This window comes from Prunus avium, chromosome 4 (genome assembly GCF_965620075.1).
Source record: "Prunus avium chromosome 4, drPruAviu1.hap1.1, whole genome shotgun sequence".
In the NCBI taxonomy this organism is placed as follows: Eukaryota; Viridiplantae; Streptophyta; class Magnoliopsida; order Rosales; family Rosaceae; genus Prunus; species Prunus avium.
Window position 1 is genome coordinate 13,256,663 of NC_142287.1, and position 19,834 is coordinate 13,276,496.

At 37.0% G+C, this 19,834-nt stretch overlaps 1 protein-coding gene and 1 long non-coding RNA gene across 3 annotated transcripts; one reads left to right on the plus strand and one right to left on the minus strand.

Annotated features, from left to right (window-relative positions):
* Positions 1-1,171: 1,171 nt before the first annotated feature.
* Positions 1,172-15,135, minus strand: LOC110753717 (uncharacterized). 2 transcript variants are annotated; one of them, XM_021954665.2, is made up of 11 exons: positions 14,641-15,135; positions 14,473-14,524; positions 12,318-12,835; positions 11,431-11,464; positions 7,780-8,459; positions 7,646-7,694; positions 7,449-7,574; positions 4,491-4,595; positions 4,264-4,355; positions 4,018-4,171; positions 1,172-1,625 (listed from the first exon to the last, which is right to left on the minus strand). In XM_021954665.2, the coding sequence occupies exons 1-11, from the start codon at positions 14,781-14,783 to the stop codon at positions 1,359-1,361; spliced, it is 2,220 nt and encodes a 739-aa protein (XP_021810357.2). In that variant the 5' UTR covers positions 14,784-15,135; the 3' UTR covers positions 1,172-1,358. The 2 variants fall into 2 exon arrangements, 1 of the variants encoding a protein (XP_021810357.2); XR_002526198.2 differs by having other exon boundaries at positions 1,484-1,625; positions 4,316-4,355.
* Positions 8,944-10,508, plus strand: LOC148294838 (uncharacterized). Its single transcript, XR_015835132.1, has 2 exons — positions 8,944-9,414; positions 10,260-10,508. It is a non-coding gene; the product is annotated as an uncharacterized LOC148294838 (long non-coding RNA).
* Positions 15,136-19,834: the final 4,699 nt, after the last annotated feature.

Consider the following 19,834-nt stretch of genomic DNA (forward strand, 5'->3'; position numbering starts at 1 on the left):
CGCTGAATGGTTAAGGATGATGATTGGAGGGGTGCCGAAGGGCACTGAAGAAAGGAAGAACGACAGAAGTCTTTTGTGTCGCTTACACAGACGGCGCCAAACTGTTGACGCGAAAAAGTGGTTCAGCACTTTTGAGCCCAACTTAGTTATGAGGTGTGATGGATGATGAGTAATGATGAAAACCATCACCAAGTGTGTGAGGATTTGGGCAAGCGATAAATATACAGAAGACAAGATATACGTGGTTCACCCTTAATTAATGGGCTACGTCCACGGAGAAGTATATTCTCATTATTATAACAATGCATATTTACATTTGTACAAGTGGCTGGGCCCAAATATAAAGAGAGAAAGGGAGAAGCCCATGACTGAATATAAAGCCCAGCCTAGGGGGATCCCTTCCTAAGTGAGGAGTGGTCTCCTTTTATAGGTGAGAGGGAGTCTTCACTTCTTGCAATATTTCAATGTGAGACTCTTTGCCTTGCTTAGAATTGCTTCTAGTTGTTTGGTCAAATATGGTATAAACAAAATTGTTGACAACAAAAAAGCTGTCAAACGAGAAGAACTTAAGGAAGTGTTGGTTGAATTCGATGTTTGTTGTTACAAATCAAAACACAATTTTTTTAATTTTCAATTTTTAAATGTGGTCCTGTATTGTTAAAGATTTAAAGTGAATTTTATTTAAGCACTTGTATTTTTAAACTCTCAAGAAATCCCTTGTAATATGAGCCCAAATATATATATAATAAAATTTTGGGTACCTCTTGTTCCAAGGTCCTTGGCGATCGCCCTTGAAGCCTAGGCCCAAGGCCGGCCTGTATAGCGTATTTTTTACTTTGTGGTTGTATTAGAGTGATTTTGGAGTAGTTTTGAGGGAGGGTTTGAAGGTTGAAAGTTGAAGAACCCATGAAGTCACCGAGTGATAGCAACAACTTCCATGCAGTGATAAACAGAAGCAGAAAAGCAAACAGAAAAGAAGGAAAAGTAGTCACCCCAATTAAAGAAATAGTGAATCAGATTCTAAAAGCCAAATAGTTGACCAAACAACAGATTCTAAAGCTCAAATTTATACTTTAATTTAATTTATCAAAAACAGCATTTTGTTTTTGCATGCTGAGAAAAGAAAAGCTATATAACCAAGAAGCCATGCAACAAAGTTGGCCACGCGATGTATGAAAAAGTAACATGAAATTAAATCAACAATATTTTTGTTCTTTCTTTTCGATTAACCGTCTGTATATATTATAATCCGAACGGCAGAGAGAAAATAAACTCAACTTTTAACAATTATGTAAGGACCTTGAGAAAAAAGGAAAAGAAACTGCCTAAAATAAGTATAAGAAAGATCATTTGTAGTTTTAGAGCTCCAACTTGATTTCGGGGCTTTGAACATCTCTGCATTCGAGAACCTTCTTAGGGATGTTGCTTGCAATCAGAGCCCCACCATTATAACCATCCATTAACAACTTTCCTATTTTTGATCTCCACTCCGAGCTATCAGTTTCATTCTTCCTGTCATGAACAACTCTGTCACAGTACTTGAGCATTGTTCCCAAGCCAGTATTGGGTTCCCAACCGTATTCTGTTAGCACCTGAGCCTCGCCTTCACTCAAGTCTTCTCCAACCTAAACCAGTCGATCACACGAAAGAGATACAGTTAAAACCAAAAATATATTTCAGCTTGTAAAATGATGTAAAAATTACCTAAAATGATTAAAGCTCTATTCATCCAGATGAACCATGCTTACAGCAGAATCCAACTGATATTATCAAAACCAAAATTCTCACCACAAACCCACAAAGAATTGACAGCAAAAGACAAAAGATAAACTCGGCCAAAAAGCATATAGCTCGTAAAATAACAGCAATAACACGTAGCAATACCAAGTACAAGTAGCATAGCGCAAAACCAAGTAGCATAGCAGAAAACTTTATGTAACCAAGTTTTGAGCTCTAATCAGCTTTTATAATAGCTAAATTTTAGAACTAATCCCAGTCGTGATTTCAACAGCTTCCTCCAAGAAACTGTTAGAGTGGGCATGCACCTGTATTAGCATTTATCACCCAATACAAATCTGAAGTCATTATAAGCACTATAACTGTTTGTATTAAAGTATACTACAACCTTGCACCTCTCAGCAGTATCATGTCATTTTTAAACATAAAATCTAATAAAATAAAATAAAAGTTCTTTGAGTCTCATAATACAGCCCAACTGTTTGGAATTTCGGACTCCAATTTCTAGTCTAAGATCACATCATAATTTGAGACTGTAGATACAGAGAACTGCACATAAACTACACAAGGTTTAACACAGTTCCACCATAACGGTGCTGCGTTCATGGGCTGTAATCACAACACACTAATGAAAAAAACAATATTACAATTAACATGAAATAGCCTCTTTTAATCACTCAATCTTAGGTAACCTCACTCCTCTTAAACCTCTTCTTCAGAGCTTCAGAGAACCCCAATTACCCCCTTGAAAACTCACAAAAACTGAAACTCGTGTAAATTTCCTTCTTAACTCTTGAAACCCTAGATAGAAAAACTCTCAAAAGCCTGAACAATGATCACATAAGGAGGCTAAAGCACAAAGAAAAACCTATTCAAAGCCTCACCAAAACCCAAACACCAATTTTGGAAACATCCTACATTCCTAATCTAACTAGGAGATTTGAGCAAAACGGATGAAGAATGTGTCAAAAGACAAAACTCTGGAAATCAACACCAAACTCAAACCCAAGCATTTCATGCTCGAGCCTGCTGCAATATCTCAAAAAACTTCTCTGAACACTCGCCTTCAATCCTGCTGCAACACATTTCCCCTCTGGACTCCCTGATGCTTAAGCATCGATTCCAAAACCTACATTCCCACCTCACATTTCTAGATCCTACTCCAAGACCAACCAATGACAGAAGATAGGTTTCCCACACAACAGGAACAACAATTGATGGTCTGAACACCCAACCTCCCAAAACAGAACCCCAACTGAGTTAACATTCTCCAGGAACCCATCACATATTTGGCAGTTTAGACTTGAAATCCCAACCTTTGAACCCAAAGTATTTGTTATGATTACATTTCACATGACTTTATGTCCCAGCTCATCCAACAAGGTTTCTTATAGGGCTTTAACTTCTCTTCTACCCCAAAGCAGAATGGTGAAGCTGAATGTATGTCGTTTGTCAGCTCTTGAGAGGTATGCAGATTCCCATGTCTTACTTGTATATGGTTTCTTACAGTGTTGCCTACCTCATTAATCACACTTGTATCCTAAAGGGTAAAGCCCCTTTCCAAGTCTTCCAGTCCGATTTAGAAGCTTTTTGTGTGTATATATAGATAGAGTTGATCTTTGAATGAATATCTACAACATAGACAGTGTGGGCCCTACAAGGATGTCCCTCAAATAATTATTTGAGGGATCTCTCAACGGAAGCTCTCTATGTATATATATGTATGTATGTGTATATATATATATATATAGATAGATAGATAGATGGAGAGAGAGAGAGAGAGAGAGAGAGAGAGAGAGAGAGAGTAAAAATGCAATGGAAGTGGCAAAACTTTAAAAACACCTAGAAATGGACAAATGAAAAGCAAAGTCAATGCTTCGTTTATTAGATGTACCACCGCATGACAAAGGGGTGAAGTGAAAAGATTCTCAAACAAGAAAGTTAAAAGAACAATCACCAGAGGAAAATCCTTCAGGTGGTTTCTACCAAATTGCTATATATATAAACCAGAGAGTAACAGGTTCGTCCAAATGATTGTTAGAAAACCCACTTGCCTAACAGGCTAAGTTTACACATACCATGAATTAAATGTTCCATACCACAAAACAGCAAATGCTTGCAATAAGTGTATAAGGTTAAACAAACTAATTTTCAAGCTGTGTAAGACAGCCTCAATGACTGGCGACATTAATATGACAGTTGTGAATCAATTTAACAAGTGTGCCATTGATTGACCCGTATACACCAGCAATCATCTCATATATGTTTTCAAATAATTACCAATAATGCCTTGTTCTCAATTAGGGAAATCCTGCTGCAGTTGGTAAGCTTCATTGCAGTCACCAGCCTCTTGATCTGCCAGTCAATTGGTAAGGAATCCACTAGCTCAAAGAAGTATGTTGCATATCCATATTCAGGTCGTTCCAGCACAATTCTGCAGTCAAGTGATAATGAAATGTCAAAAATATCCAGTCTAAGTAAAGAAGATGGACCAACCTTCAGAAAAAAATTCTACAAATCATGCACCTATTATGTCTCGCAAAGACAAATATAAATGATTGAAGGTCTCGGCACCAACCCCATTCAACAGGCCAATTTCTAAACTGCAGATATCTGGTCTGTAAAATAATAAAATAAAATGGGATTTATTGTAAACAGAAAGATAGCTTGTAAGAAGATATAGGCAGAAGGTAACTGAATTGATTAACTTAGTGTCATGCTTTGCTCACCAATTGATCATAAAAACCAATTACCTGCTCCACAAGTGAAATTAAACAAGCCAAGCAATAACTAGCTCTTGAGCCCTTTGTGCATCGTATTGGAGCAAGCTTTAAAATCGATTGGCGCTGTGATAAAAGCTGTCCAAAATGAAGAAGGTAACATCAGAAACACACTAATGCAAATGGGGTGCCACAATAAATTGTTCAATGCAATTTAAATATAGCTTCAGGAATTTTAGAGCTTTCTCAACAGGAGCAAACTGGTTAACTTCCAGGAATTGGCCAGCCATATATTACTCAAAACAGAATCTTCACTCATGGAATTCAGTATTTTCTTGTTAAGAAGAAACAATCATTTTTATTACTCAACAAAACCAAATTACATGGCAGTGGACCAGGAATCTATGAGAAAAAGGGAAAGAAACAATACAACAATTCCCAGTACCCAAATAACCCCCACTCCAAACTTATCTAGCGTACTGCAGCTTTTCAATCTTAGAAGAATAGCAGAAAGGGAGCTATCCATGAACTCTGTCAACATGGAAGCCCATGGAAAAGACAAAAAGCTGAGGTTATTCAAAGCTCATCCACCCACACACCACTCAAAGCTTCAAAAATTCACCTATGCCTGTCCATCCAAACAACCCAAAAAATGGCTAAGACCCCACATCCCCATTATATTTTGGCTTTCTTTCATCCCTGATCACTGCAAACTCGCACACATCCAAACCATTCCAAACTTCCTAACCAAGTTCCACCATATTCTTAACAGTGGAGAAAATGATAAGTCAACTCCACACGCTCTTTACACACAACACACCAGATAGGGGCATGCCTGCTGTCTTCTCTTGTGGAGCATCTCGCATGTACTTCATATTCATTAGGCTTAAGTGCTACAGTGCCGCTTGAAACATTGGTCAATTCCCACTAAACCCCCTTAAAGTTAAAGTGACCCGCTTTACTCCTTTGACCAATGTTTTGCATCTCACTTTGCCCCTCACCATCAAGTCAGTTAAAAATTCCGTTAAAAATGCTGACGTGGCACTAATAGGACCGACTATTTTGCTAAACTAAGTGCCATGTGTGAAGAAAAAAAATTAAAAATTAAAAATTGTCTTTCAAAAAACATAATTTAACTATTAAAAATAAAAATAATACTTTAAAACCAAAAAATCCGACCCTTACATAAAAAACATAGAAGGGATCAAACGGTTATGCTACCATATACGCATATGAAGGCATATATAATACTATCTTTCAGTTCATCTAAACTGTCAAAAAAAGAAGAAAAAAAATGAAACCGAGAGAAATATCCCAAAAAAATTTAATTTTTATGGCTCATTTACCATGACAGAAGCCAAACCAGTCACCATCTTAACCCCAGTCTGTGATCTCTTGGGCTTCAACTCCGGTGGTTTCCATTCCTTTGCCACTGTCATCTTCCCTTCCTCACCCAAACTCTCCGACAGCACAAATACTAAATCGTCCAACTCAGTCTCAACCACAGAGATCGTGTGAGGAGACAGCCACTTGGCCTTGATATACTCTGTTTGGATCTGACATCCCCACTGCCCTGCACTGGTGGATCTAGGTGGTGGATATGGGGGGAGGTTGGGTTGGGGGTTGGGGAAGACGAGATGGGGGTGGCGTTTTCTGGGTTTGGTTTGATCTTGTTCTTGTTTTTACTTTTTTCAATTTTTTGTTATTTATTCTTTAAGATATATTTGTTATTGTTCTTGTTTTTTTGTTTTAAATTTTTGGGTCGTTGGAATTGGGAGGTTGCAATGGGGTGGAATTGGTTTTGGCTGGGTTTGTTTTTTATTTTTATTTTTTCAATTTGAAGATTTTATTTTTAAAATGAATGAATTTTTAAATAATTTATTGACCGAATTACCCCTTCACAACTAACAGAAGTTAAAAAAAGTTGACAGAAATTAAGGATTGTCCTTGAATTGCTCCAAATTGAAACTACAGGGACAAAATTGACCAAATTGACCAAATTGACCAAATTGAAATGACAGGGACCAAAGTGGTAAAAGTGGCAAACTTCAGGGACCAAAAATGACTTTTTGCCAATTTTTTAAGATATTCTTTTTCACACATGGCACTTAGTTTAGTAAAATTGTGGGTCCCATTGGTGCCACATCAGCATTTTTAACGGAGTTTTTAACAGACTTGACGGTGAGGGGAAAAGTGAGACACAAAACATCGGTCAAGGAGGCAAAGTGGGTCACTTTAACTTTAAGGGGGTCTAGTGGGAATTGACCAATGTTTAGGGGGGTACTGTAGCACTTAAGCCTAATCATTAATTCAATACAACCAATTATACATTGTCATCGTTTAAAAGACAACATTTAAAAAAAAACACACACACAGAAAAAGAAGGTGCCTTCTACTAAGATAAGCCCTTCATGATAACCAAACAAGGAAAGCAAGTTCTTAGGCTTGTCTACAGGATAGTTTATTTTGAAAATAGCCCATCATTTTGACTAGCAACCACATGTATTCCACTTATCTCTGGTCATGTACTCATCAATTACTTTATTAACTAATTTGTATTCTAAAATGGACCTATTTTCCAACGTCAAAATTATAAAATGAGCCTTTATTCCCTCAGTTAATCACTCATTAATATTCTTTTTCCCAAGAACTACAATCCCTGGCAGTTTCCATATATATGATACACAATGTGCAATAGCACATCTGGTATGCCCATAAATAAAAGCAGCAATGATTTCCAATAGGAGGTACATAATCGATCTTATGTGGAACTCTTATGAATTTGAAATGATTAATGAACAACCCCCTGCTGAGCAAAATCACCAACAGTGATGCAGCTAGGGAGCAAATGTTTTCAATATTGATCTTAAGAATGATTTTGAAATGATTCAAAGTGTCATGCTAAAAGGAAGCCGCAAGAACGATACATGACATTGTTGTAACAAGGTTAAGACAAGTGGAAAATATCATAATATTAGAATTGTTGCCAACCTTTGATATCACAGCTTCAAGCTTTGCAAAGCTGTCTTCACATAAAGACTCGTCTAAAGCTTCATCACACTCCATCTCGCCGTAAAGCCTTATTTCATTAACCAGCACCCCTTTTTCAATTAATACCTGCCAGTTTGCATGTTACGAGTCTTGATCCCAATGAAATTGAAAATGCAACTGTGAGAAACATGGAGTACCTGCAGGAGTCCCGGAGCATCCTCCTCCAACGCTGTTTCAACAGAATCCCTGCAATTAATTTGGCACTTATGTCCTTAAGAAAAGTGGGCAGAAAACTAAGTGGAAAAATATCTACATAAACATAACAGCATACGTGGCAGTCTTTTTCCTTTTTCGCGGACGAATGAGGCTTATTGGCTTAGCAGATTCTGAGGCAATAGCGCTACACTTGGCTGAGCCATAGTTCGTATACATACTCGATACAGAGCCACATCCAGATGACAACAGATTCATCCGATCTCGCAGTGTCATATGATCTACCACATCTTCATTAAGTTCATTGAAAGCTCTAGGTTCATTCTTTACTGGCAGTATGTTAAGGGAGAAGTTACCCCTAACATTTGTGTCCAGATTGTGCAAGACACCACCATCCCAAGGCTCATCCTTTATTTTGACAGATGTTGACAAAGTTGAACAATGTGCTCTAGTTGTGCACGTAGGCACATAGTCCTGTCCCCCACATGAACTGAATTCATTGGCATTAGGAGGCATTCTCTCAGATGAGCATTTCCTGTCACTTTCAGATCCTTTTCCGCCATCATTTGACTTATTGGAGTTAATTGAATATTGATCAGTCGTAAATGATGATCCAACAATGATTTTATTTGGCGATCTAATCATAGAATTTCTACAAAGAACTAAATCATTTCTTGCAGGATTGTCATAGAGCGAATGGGTAGCAACTAAAGCTTCTCCACCGACACTACTGGTGTCTCCCTGTCCTTTATCGTCAAGTTGTTGGATAAGGTCTTTTGACAGTGAACCTGGAATACCCTGTATAATATGATGTCAGAAGACGCTTCTACAATAGGAGATAAAATGTTATACAAACAAGTATATTATACTCAATTTTCGCTTTTGAAGAACTTCATGAGAAGAAGAGATTCAAGAGTTTGCTGCACAATAATTACAACTTTAGAGAGTATTCAGGTTTTCAGCACATAGTCCAAAAAGGAGGAACTGGATACTGCATTCATCAGGGGTTCTCTTGTAAGACATTTAATTCTCTGTGTGACAAACAGTCCCTTGCTGCTTTCTAGCCTGCTAAAATGATTTCGAAATCTAGTTTTCCTCCTAACGTTCGTTTTTGGCATGGATCATTGCTCATGGAAGATCAAACACTGGCAATTTGGTGCAAAGAAGAAGATCGAATGCTGTCTGTCTCCTCAGTGGTACATTTTGTGCAAAAGAAGAGGCAGAATTTGGAACTCATATGTTCTTAAATTTTCCACATGTTTTGGTTGACTGTGATGGCAGTTGTGAGGTTGCAGGGGTGATTCCTCAATCACCCTCAAACATTCTTTGTGAGAAGTACATGTCTCTTGATAGTGGGGATGAATGAAAGAAGTTTTTAGTAGACATGGCAAAATCCCATACGACACGATAACACGACACGAATTCGCACGAAAAAATCAGTATTCGGGTTGGAGTTATCGTGTCGTGTTGCTATCGTGTTGACCCGTTAGCCACCCGTTAAGCTAACGGGTCGTTTCGGTGTCCATTCGCGAATACACGAACCAACCCGTTAAGTGGGGGTAATTTTGTAATTTTCTATTCTAAAAAAAAACCCTAGCATCTCTTTCTCTTCATTCATTCAGCCGCTTTCTTTTCTTTCTCTTCTTTGCAGTTTTCTTTCTTTCTCTCTCAAGTCCTCATCTTCTCCTTCTTCTTGCGATCTCTCCTCTCTCTGTCTTTGAAGATCTTTTCTGCTGTTAAATCCTATCTTAAGGTATGAATGTTTTTCTTAATTGATTCGGTAAATTTATTTGATTTTCAGTATGGAAATTATATATTTATGTGGACTTTGGAAATTATATATTGATGTACTGGACAGGTTTGATTTTTCTTAATTTACTATGCTGTCAATTAGAGATATAGAGGCTTCTGACTTGGTATTTGCTAGAGACACAGAGTGCACGGGAGAAGAAAGAGGAAATGAGGAGAGAGAGAGAGAGAGAGAGAGAGAGAGAGAGAAACATTAACAAATGTTCAGATTATTCCCATTCATTGGAGTTGGACGCCTCCCTGGCCCTCCATAATTCATGGTGTTTTTGCTCTTCACATTTCTTCTTTGTCTGGGGCCTTGCTTTTTCCCCTGCTGCTGGACTTTTGTCCTTCTAAAGTTATTGTAATTGTCTTGTTTATTACAGTTCTTCTGTTTCCTTGTGCTGTCCTGGTGGATGCTTCATCCCCAGATGTTTGTGGTTCTGGCCCTCTCCAGGTTTGCTTATGAAAGCTCCGTGTTGACCAAAAAACGTTGGAATGGCCCAACTTCAATTTTTTTAATTTATATATATATATATATATATATATGTTTAGTGTTACAGTTTCAAACCAACAATAAAGCATGAAGAAGAATCAACCTTGTATTTTGATTTAGTGTTACAGTTTCAAACAATTTGATCTTTGTATGGTTTTGGGTTGTATTAATATTATTTATTTTTATGTATAGAATTGATATTAAAAGCAATATTAGAGAAGAATTTTTATGTGCAGTTCACAACAATTTCTGTGAGTTTGGAATTTTCATACTAACTGCTGTCTAACAATTTCTGTGTTTTTTTTTTCTTCCAGGAAAATTGCAATGGTGAAATGTTGAAGTTTGGATCATCTTAATGGATTTTTTTGTGTGCAGAGCTTCATGGATTACTTCATATTTATTTTGCCTTTTCCTTTTGTTATGATGGATCATGTTCACGGATGTTGATGTTGAAGTTTGGATTAAATTCAAGAATATTAGCTTTTGTTGGAATGATTTTGATTTTGTGGGCATGTAAAAATATAGGTTTTTTAAATTTTTATTAAAAAAGTTTATTTTCTTAACGGGTGAAACGGGTCGTGTCGTGTGATTCGCGAATTAGAGCGGGTCGTGTTCGTGTTTGATATTTTCCACCCGTTTTCTTATCGTGTCGTGTCGTGTCAACCCGTTAAAAAAAACGGGTTGACACGAAAACGACACGAATACTGATAACACGACACGAATGCCATGTCTAGTTTTTAGAACTATAATGGGAAGAAGAGGAGAGATCTTGGGAGATTTGGTTGGAGACAAATGAAAGAAGTTTTTAGAACTATAATGAGGATGAAGAGGAGAGATCTTGGGAAAAAGTCAGGTTATGGGCATCCTTATGGCTTCTCTGTCTCCAGCCTCTAGGGATCTTTCACTTTCTATAAATTTTCCTAGGTTATGGGCATCCTTTAGCGTTTTGTCAGAGGTTTATGGGAGAAGGACTTACCAATCCCAGTTTATGCGAGAAAAACTTACCTATCCCAGTTTCATAAACCCCTTCATGTATGAAACCGCCGAATGCAAGTATTCCTCGAAATATAGAATTTTTTTTATTTTTTAAATGAGAGTTGTATATTATTGGTGGACCTCTTGTTTACCAAGTCCTGTACTGTGTTCGTATTATTTTTAATAAAATTTTATTTCTCAAAAAAAATAAAAAAGGAAAAACCCATTGGGCAACTTAAAGAATAGAAAGCAGAGCAACAGATTTTGATTGATTGGCAATAGCCAAATACCGGATTGATCTCACTTTTCAAAAGTGAGGATCCAGGTACCATTTCATAAGTGTTGAAGGCAAAAGAGTATGGTAAGCTTTGACATTGCCCATTAAGACAGTTTTTCCTAAACTTGGGCTACATAGGAGATGAAGAATGTCGCAGCCATAATTGCCACAAGCTTCTCAATAATTAATGCAATCTTAGAATTCTAACAATGACTAGCAGGATAATAAATCACCTTGAAAACTGCTTTTTCCATCCCCGAGAGTTTCCTGCAAAATGCCATAAAAAACAAACTAATAAATTATTCCCTTTCCTGCAATATGAATTACATAAATAAGTTGGGACATATATACAACCATGTTGATTCTTGCTGTGCTTTGTTTTATTTACTCTTTGTCATCTAGGTGCTTTACTTTTATTTTCTTTCACTGATTCAATTTTCATGACTGAGGTGATTGATCTCACAACATACACATGTATCACAATTAACAAATAACCACATTTTTTTTCTTCATGTGACTGAACTTTACAATTAAATTCTCAAGGCTTCCTGCATACCCCTTAAAATGAAAGATCGCGCCATAACATAATTCAAGGGGTTTTCTTGCCTAACCTTTTAGTGAGCCAACCTTTTGGGTTTTCAACTAAATGGACAATGCCTTCTTTTTTTCTTTTTTTCTCTAACTTTTGCTGAAATACCTTTCTCAGGCCTTTGGTCCAACGAGGGGTTTTTTTTTTCTTTTTCCCCAAACTCAAACCTTAATAAATGGGTTTTTTAATTTGGAATCTTGAAGTTGAATCCTTCTAAATTCGAGATTTGTCCTTGATTTGATACACTTTAATTTGATTTGATTCAAAGAAAGACTTAATTTATACTGATGTGGCCTCTTCGGTGTTAGCACATGTCGCTTCCTATAACCCACAACTTAGATAAGTAAAGTTTTACTAGTCCAACGGTCAAACTTTTGAGTTGTTGATCGTTGATAAAATTGCTAGTGAATTTTTTAACTGAAGTTTTGATGTCTGCAATGTGTTTGTTTAGAAGGGATGAACTTGAAAAGAAAAAAAATATATATATATATTTGTGCCAAGACATAAAAATCATCAAGGAGAAAATGGCACCTTGATTGCAGCATCTTCTGTCGCTCTTTCAAGGAAATGTGGTCCAGAGGATCATAAGTACAGTGATCAGACATCTCCCTTTTCACCTTAACTGCTGACACAGGAGAACCAGCAAAGCAATTCATACCATCTCCAAAAGAACTCAACAAGCTGCCAGAGGAAGCAGCCTTTTCTTCAGCATGAACTTCTGATAGTGATGGATTTTCAGGTAGAGTGAAAATATTGACATCAATTTTCTCTGGTTGACCAACATTTGTATCAGATTCAGTACAGGCAATCTGCTTTGAGGAAGTTAAAGTATTTACTTCTGTCCCATTGTAGTCACTATCACAAGGCATTTCCACATTTTGGCTGCAAACGTCATTTTGTAAACATTGATCAAGTGAGGAATTTACCACAGTTTTACTGCACAATAATCCAGGCATAGTTCCCCTAGGAATTATAGAATACTGATTTTTTTCTTCTTCCAATAATTGAACTCCCACTTCTCTGGCAGCAAAAAGAACAGAGGAAACATCCTACAAAACATACACATATTCTATTAACCGACCCAAAAAGGATAAAAAGAAGGCAGAGAGAAGAACAAACATCACATATGACAAAGAAAAGATGCCAAGTTGCCAACTCAAACTGCTTGCAATGAAATTATTTCAAATCGTTCTTTTCCTAGCATGCTGCTTCCTATTTCATCGAGGCACATCAATATAACTTGACTACTTCTAGTGCCATACAGCAGATTGTTAAAATGTCTGACAAAAACTCTGACAAGGCAAATGCTCACAAAATTATGTTGTTGCATTTTCTCTTCAAACATAACTGTAGGCTGCCTAAGCATGTCATATTGTCCACTTTGATCATGTTGACCATCTATAGTGCCTCACCTGTACTTTTAGAGTTTTAGGTACATTCTAATTCCTAGTCAATTATCTTCTAAAGAAAAATCCTCAATAGTTTCTTATTTTCATGGTATATATCCAGTGTCTCACCTATACTTATAGGTACATTCAAATTTCTAATCAATTCTCTTTTCAAGTCAAATATCTAAGATTTCTCATTGTATAACATTCTTAGCCTTTACTCTTTCTTTGCCAAAGCAAGGCCCACTGTTATGTTACCATGCTGCATTATGAAACCTGTTGGTCTTCATCTCAGAAGGGGCTTTGTTGCTTTCTTGGATTTCATTTCCACCAGATTCTAACTGGATTCTCATCGTAATAATGAAGCACAGGTGGACCAAACAACATAAGGAAAATTAAACCACTCTCCCATCCAACCAAGACAATTTTTTAAAATCTAGTACCTCCTATATGTTACATATAAACACGAATGTACTTTTCTCCACATTCATCTAGCATTTGCAAGGACTTTGTAAGTTTTGCCAATAAAGATAATTTGCTAAAATCCAGTAGCTCATATTTCATGCATAACAACTCGGCATTCGCCTAGTGCTTGCAAAGATTCTGTGAGTTTTGCCAAATAATTAGGCCATAGCCATGATAACTCCTATAATTTCCAATGACCAAACATTAAATCCTAATAACTTTGGCATACAACTTCATAGCTGCCTTAATTTCAGATTCCCCAAATAAACTTCAAATATCCATAATCTTCAATTTTACAACAATAAATAAATTCTCTGAAAATTAATGATATTCACAATCTTCTTTGCACACATCCTTCAAGCAATTGTTCTTCACTAGTTTCCTCATATGGGTCATTATTTTCAACTGCAAGAGGCATTTTTCACAAGAAGAAAAATTCATGAATCAACCTATCACCCTATTATTCAACCATGACATATCTAGCGAAGGCATTTTGTAAAACATCTTCATGGCCTAAAGACAATCATCAATCAAACACTAAAATAAGGATTTACATAATAAATAACATGCAAACTGTTTACGCCAAAGGTTATAAAACAGTCTGATATCAAAAACAGGGCCAAGGAAATTTGTTATTGCCTAGTTATATCTCGCCTCTAAATGTCCACAACGAAACTAGATAACCCGGAATTTGAAATCTTACTACTGAGCTTTAATAAGACAAGGCTTGAAACTTTCACCTTTGTAAGGCTTTAAGAACTTTCAAACCAATTATTCAAAATAAAAATAATATGAACTATGGTAAAAATAAAACGAGGAGATAAACAAATTACTTGTGACTCAGAGAGCTCATCGTCTTCTTTAAGAGCAGCACCAATGAGGGATCTGCATGCATGTCCCAAAGACAAAGCTTCAATCACTAATCCTAAAATATTATTGACATGTTTTAAACGGAACAAAAACCTAGAACAAAAACAAAAGAAAAAAGAAAAGGAGCTCACTTTGATTTTAGATTACTGGCCAGTAACAAATCACGCCGTCGTATCAATGGAAGATAGTCAAGCTCATCCGACCAACCAACACCATCAACTTTATACTCAAACTTGGGCAAATATACATTGGAACCACTGGAAGTCGCAGCCATTTTTGTGTGCACCTCTTCTAATTCAGTTCAGGTAATCAATTCCCATAACTTATGGATCAAGTCCCATTTGTGCCGAATGTGAGAAGCTCCACTGCTCCAGAACATAGTTGCCTAATTGGCTCACCCCCATACGAATTTCGATCTGGAACGAAAGATTTAACGACTCAGTTCCAGAGGATAGAACAGTACCTGATAGACGGCGTCGCTGCTACAGAACAGTAGCTGACCGCCGACAGCACACGATCAATCGAGGGCACATGAGGGAGAGTGCTATAGCTGATGAGCCCGCGTTTGATTCTGGGTCTCTTGGAAGATATTGGGTTCGGAGAGGATTTTTTTGGACGAATGGATTCCAAGATAGGCCTCATCATTTGGCCCGCGGGCTCTGGGCCGATGGGGGCCCGCCCGGCCCGGCCCGTTATGGGTTTTGAGATGGCCCGGCCCGTCTTGGACCGGACCGGGCTTGGGCTTGAGTGTTTGAAGCCCGGCCCGACTCATAGGCCCGCCCGATTAGGCCCAAGAAAGCCCGGCCCGGCCCGCCCACCAAAGCCCCGCCCATTAGGCCCGCATACATATATAATTATGTATAAATAAGAGTTTAGGATTAGGATTATATCACTTAAATCACATATATAATTTGTTTCATTTCATTTACTTTTCTTTACTCATTCCTAGTTTTATAATTGAATGATTAGCACATTAATTTAATTTGTGTCAATTATTAATACAACAATTATATATATATAAATAAGATGAACAACATATCATATCACGAAACATAATCGTACCACCAAATATAATCATGCTTTTTGAACACATCACCAAACATTTGCATATTTATTCATACCATCCTTTTAAAAAAAAAAAAAAATTATACTTATTATTTTTAAAAATTATTTCTTAAAACGTATTACGGTCTAATTATGTAATAACCTCAAAAACAATACTTGGTTTATTATTTTTGTAGAAAATCTTATTAAGTTGTGTGACTTTATTAGGTGTTTTATGAATTCGGTTTGATGTGAAAATATTGGAATTAAGTGAGTTTAATCTCAAATTTGGACTAAAATGCCCTTATGATTAAGTTTATGATTTTTTTCGATTGAAGTAGGCCCGTTTTGGCCCGGCCCGTTGGGCTTAGCCCGGCCCGGCCCGATGGGCTTTCTCAAGCCCGGCTCATGGGTCGGGCTTGGGCTTTGAATTTTCTAAAAAAACTCGGCCCGGCCCGGCCCACTATTTTCTCTCTCCTCTTTAAAGTCCGGCCCGGCCCATTGACGAGCCCTATTCCAAAAGGTGGGATGCGTGATAAATGGATAGGCGTAAGAGGAGTTCCGGCGGAAAGCCCAGCCCAGGCAAAAGGTCCCCCCGGTCTCCCAAAATCAGCTCCAGCGGTGATATCCAGCCCGGGCAAGGCCCAAGGCAAGATAGGCACTGACATCAGCAAAGAAAAAAAAATTTAAAAATTTGAAAAAATGTCTGAAACATTACCAAAAAATTCAAAAAAAAAATTGTCCCATAAATAGTAATTTCCATTGGATTGCCATGGCAATGAATGGAAAAGCACACAAAAAATTGCTAGGACATATACTATTCAAGTAAACAATAACAACCCTTACTTGCCCTTAACTACCCTTACCTTTTGTCATGGCAAATGGGTGGAAGTGCTCTAAGGAGCATACTAGAGGTTAGGTGGGTGGGTGTGTCAATATAAGTGTCAATATAATAAAACTATTGCTTCTGGTTTCCAGAATTTAGTCTTGTTCTGTAGGGCCCACTTCGCATTGTATTTTATTAATCCAAACTATATATTTTGTAGATATTCATTCAAAGATCATCTCTATAAAAAATCACTTGAATCCGATACTATTTGACCACTCAATTAAGTTATTGAAATTTTAGTACTTTCTTAAGCACCGTGTTCATTGATTTTGTAGGATACAATTGGATGTAATGGTTTCCTATTTGTCTAATTTTTTTGTAAGGATGATCTATGAATGAAGACTTGAAAAATAAATGTTTGGATCGTTGAAAAACAATTCGTAGGGTACCCTAAAGATTGTCCCTCAATAGAAGCAGACTATATATATAAATTAAATTATTTAAGATAAAAAATAATATTAAAAAATATTGAAATTAAATTTATACATTTTTGCGACCGTTGCTAATTCTGATGTTTCTACACCATATATTGACCACCAATCAATAATATCCATAACCACAATATCTGTTTGAGCATCTAGTGAACCACAAACACCTTTTCGTTGATGTAAGCGAGTGAATTGTTCTAGTAGAAAACGAGCCTTAGCTTTAGTTTTTGATATCCTATCAAAGGCTTTCACAACATTTTTCATCACTTGTATGTCTTCATTAGGGCTTTTTCTAGCCACACTCCCTAGTGTTATTCGACTTAAATAAACCCTATCATAAAACCACCGTGTTAAGGCAAATGCAAGACAATGCATGACAATATTCATCTTTTACCACCTACGAAGCACAATTTCTTCAACCTCAAGAAAATGTTTGGCATATATTCCACTTGCCATAATTTTTTTATTTCGCCAAGCATATTATCCATCCTTTCATAAATTTCACCCATCTTTTGGCTATCACCATCAGCAAATTTTACCACCAAAATAATTGGCTTTGTGAAATCTAATATTGCCTCAACATGTTCCCAAAAATTATCATCTTGCACTGTATTTTGAACCAAAGTAGCTAAATTCCTTTTGCCTTCATCTAAATTTTTCAACAAATCTTTCCATGCTCTTTGAATAATAGTAGTTTGCAGTGCTCCTCCACAATCAACTAGCTTCTTTAACAAGATGACACAAATATTGTTTTAGCTACTTTCAGTAACTCCAAATGTGACACACTCTTAAAAATTGACAAAGCATGTTCACTTTCCAGATTTATAAATATTTGTAAGCCCCTCAAATTTTTGTGCAAGATCTTTAAAATGAGATTTAAGGTATGAACAACAGATGGAGACCAAAAAATATGCTCGTGTACCTTTCCAATCTCTCTCCCAAGTGCGACACAATTAGTTGTAGTGTCGGTTACTACTTGGAGAACATTATAAGGCCTCACTTCTTCAATTGCTTCAAGTAAGAGGCTTGCAATCTCTTTACTAGTCTTTTCAATCCCCAACATATCATGTGTTATGCCCCGAATTTTCAATAACAAATAACCCTTGAGTTATTACAAACAAATCGATCTGGGACGTGAACTCGGACCCTTCAACAAATATATTAGGGTTTTTTTTTTCTTTTTCCTTAATATAATACAACCTGTTCCGAACCCATGTCTGATGTTTGACTCACATATTGGCTAAAAAAAGGCCTAAAAATCAGAAGAGGTGACTCTCTCTCTCTCTCTCTCTCTCTCTCTCTCTCATTTTTACTTATTTAGGGTTTGAATTTAAAAAAAAATTTCATTTGGGCTTGAAGTTTGAAAAAAGAAGAAGAAAGAGTTGGGCTTAGTAGTCAGTCCAAACTGGGAATATCAGAATCAAACCTAAATCGATTCGGGTTGGTTCGATTTAACAATGAGTTTCTATGAGAATCGGACCATATTGGATGAACAGTACTGATTTCAATTCTGATTTTGGGTGAAAACTGAACCAAGTCAAACTGTGCCCAATCTTAATAATCGTCACCAACCAACCATTAACAAACATTCTTATGGCAACAGGAGAACAAAAATTCCACAAAACATATGTCATTTCATTTCCAATCAAGTACAGCTAACAATATTTGAAAATGAAAAACAACTTAAAAAGTGCAATCCTTCAAAAGTACACCACTGGAAAAAAAAAAATTCTCACAACCCCAATTTAAACATTTTTTTCTACTTCAAAGAGACTAAGACTCAAAAGAGTTTCAATTCCCTCTGCTTTATCATCAACTTTGGAAGGCTTCGAACTTTTAGCCTCCACCTCAAGCACTCTAGGCCTTGAATTCTGCACTTTAGCAATGACCTCCGTAGGTCTTGAACTCTGCCCTTCTGCCACATGTTCCACTATAGTTACACCACTGGCTTTTTTGCTTAGTGATTCCCCAAACAATTGTCCGAAAATGTCCTTTTGACACCTTCATCCACTTTGTCGTGGTCCTCTTGGACCCTCTTATTTGTAACTTCTACCTCATCCAACTTTTGCCGCATTTCTCTTGAGTACATGTCTACCATCCTTGATAGCTCATCCTTCTCTTTTAGTAGCCTATGAATCATTGCAACATGGGAAATACGGTCACCTTTCTTCTCATACTTCAGGTGCTTGATTATAAAGTGACACTCATCCAGCACAACCTTCAACCTACGGACTTCTTGAGCATTCCTTTCACGATCCATACTTAACTCCTCTCTTAGTTTATGAGCCTCCAAAGTAGCCTGATCACTCTCATTCTTGAATTCATTCCGATCCTTGATCAATGTGTGACACTATCAAAGCGCAACTCTCAGATTCCCCAATTGAAGTGCTAATTCCTGAACTTTTTAGTTCTTTGCCAACAGTCATTGCCCCACGTTTGCAACAGATGCAGAACATTGGACGATTAGAGACATAGCATCGTCTACTGCAATAGACTCATCTTTCTTTCCCAATGTCCTCAGATCCCTTGGAGTTAGCAAACCTCTTGCCACTCCAACAGCTACATCATTATCCCGCATCACATAATTCATGACTGTGATTGGACCTCTTGAAGAAACAAAATTGGGATGCCACATCGCTGCATCCACTTGTACTTGCTCACTTCCTTGTATGTTTTGTTTAGAACAAGAAGCCATTTGTGTGTTTTGTTTTTCTAAAAATGGTAGAAAGAATAGCTTAAGTATGAGACTTGCATACTCAACTATTACGCTTATCAGATTGATGAACTGTGCCTTGCCAATGACATCATAAATAGGCACAACAAATCCAATCATCCATTTCCCATTTACGAACCTTTTAATTCGCAAACCTTTCTCAAGTTCCACACCTTCTCAAGCTACAAACGTCACATTTTTCAAACTCCCTTTTGTCAACATCTACAAATTTCAACCTGACCTTTGTCCCG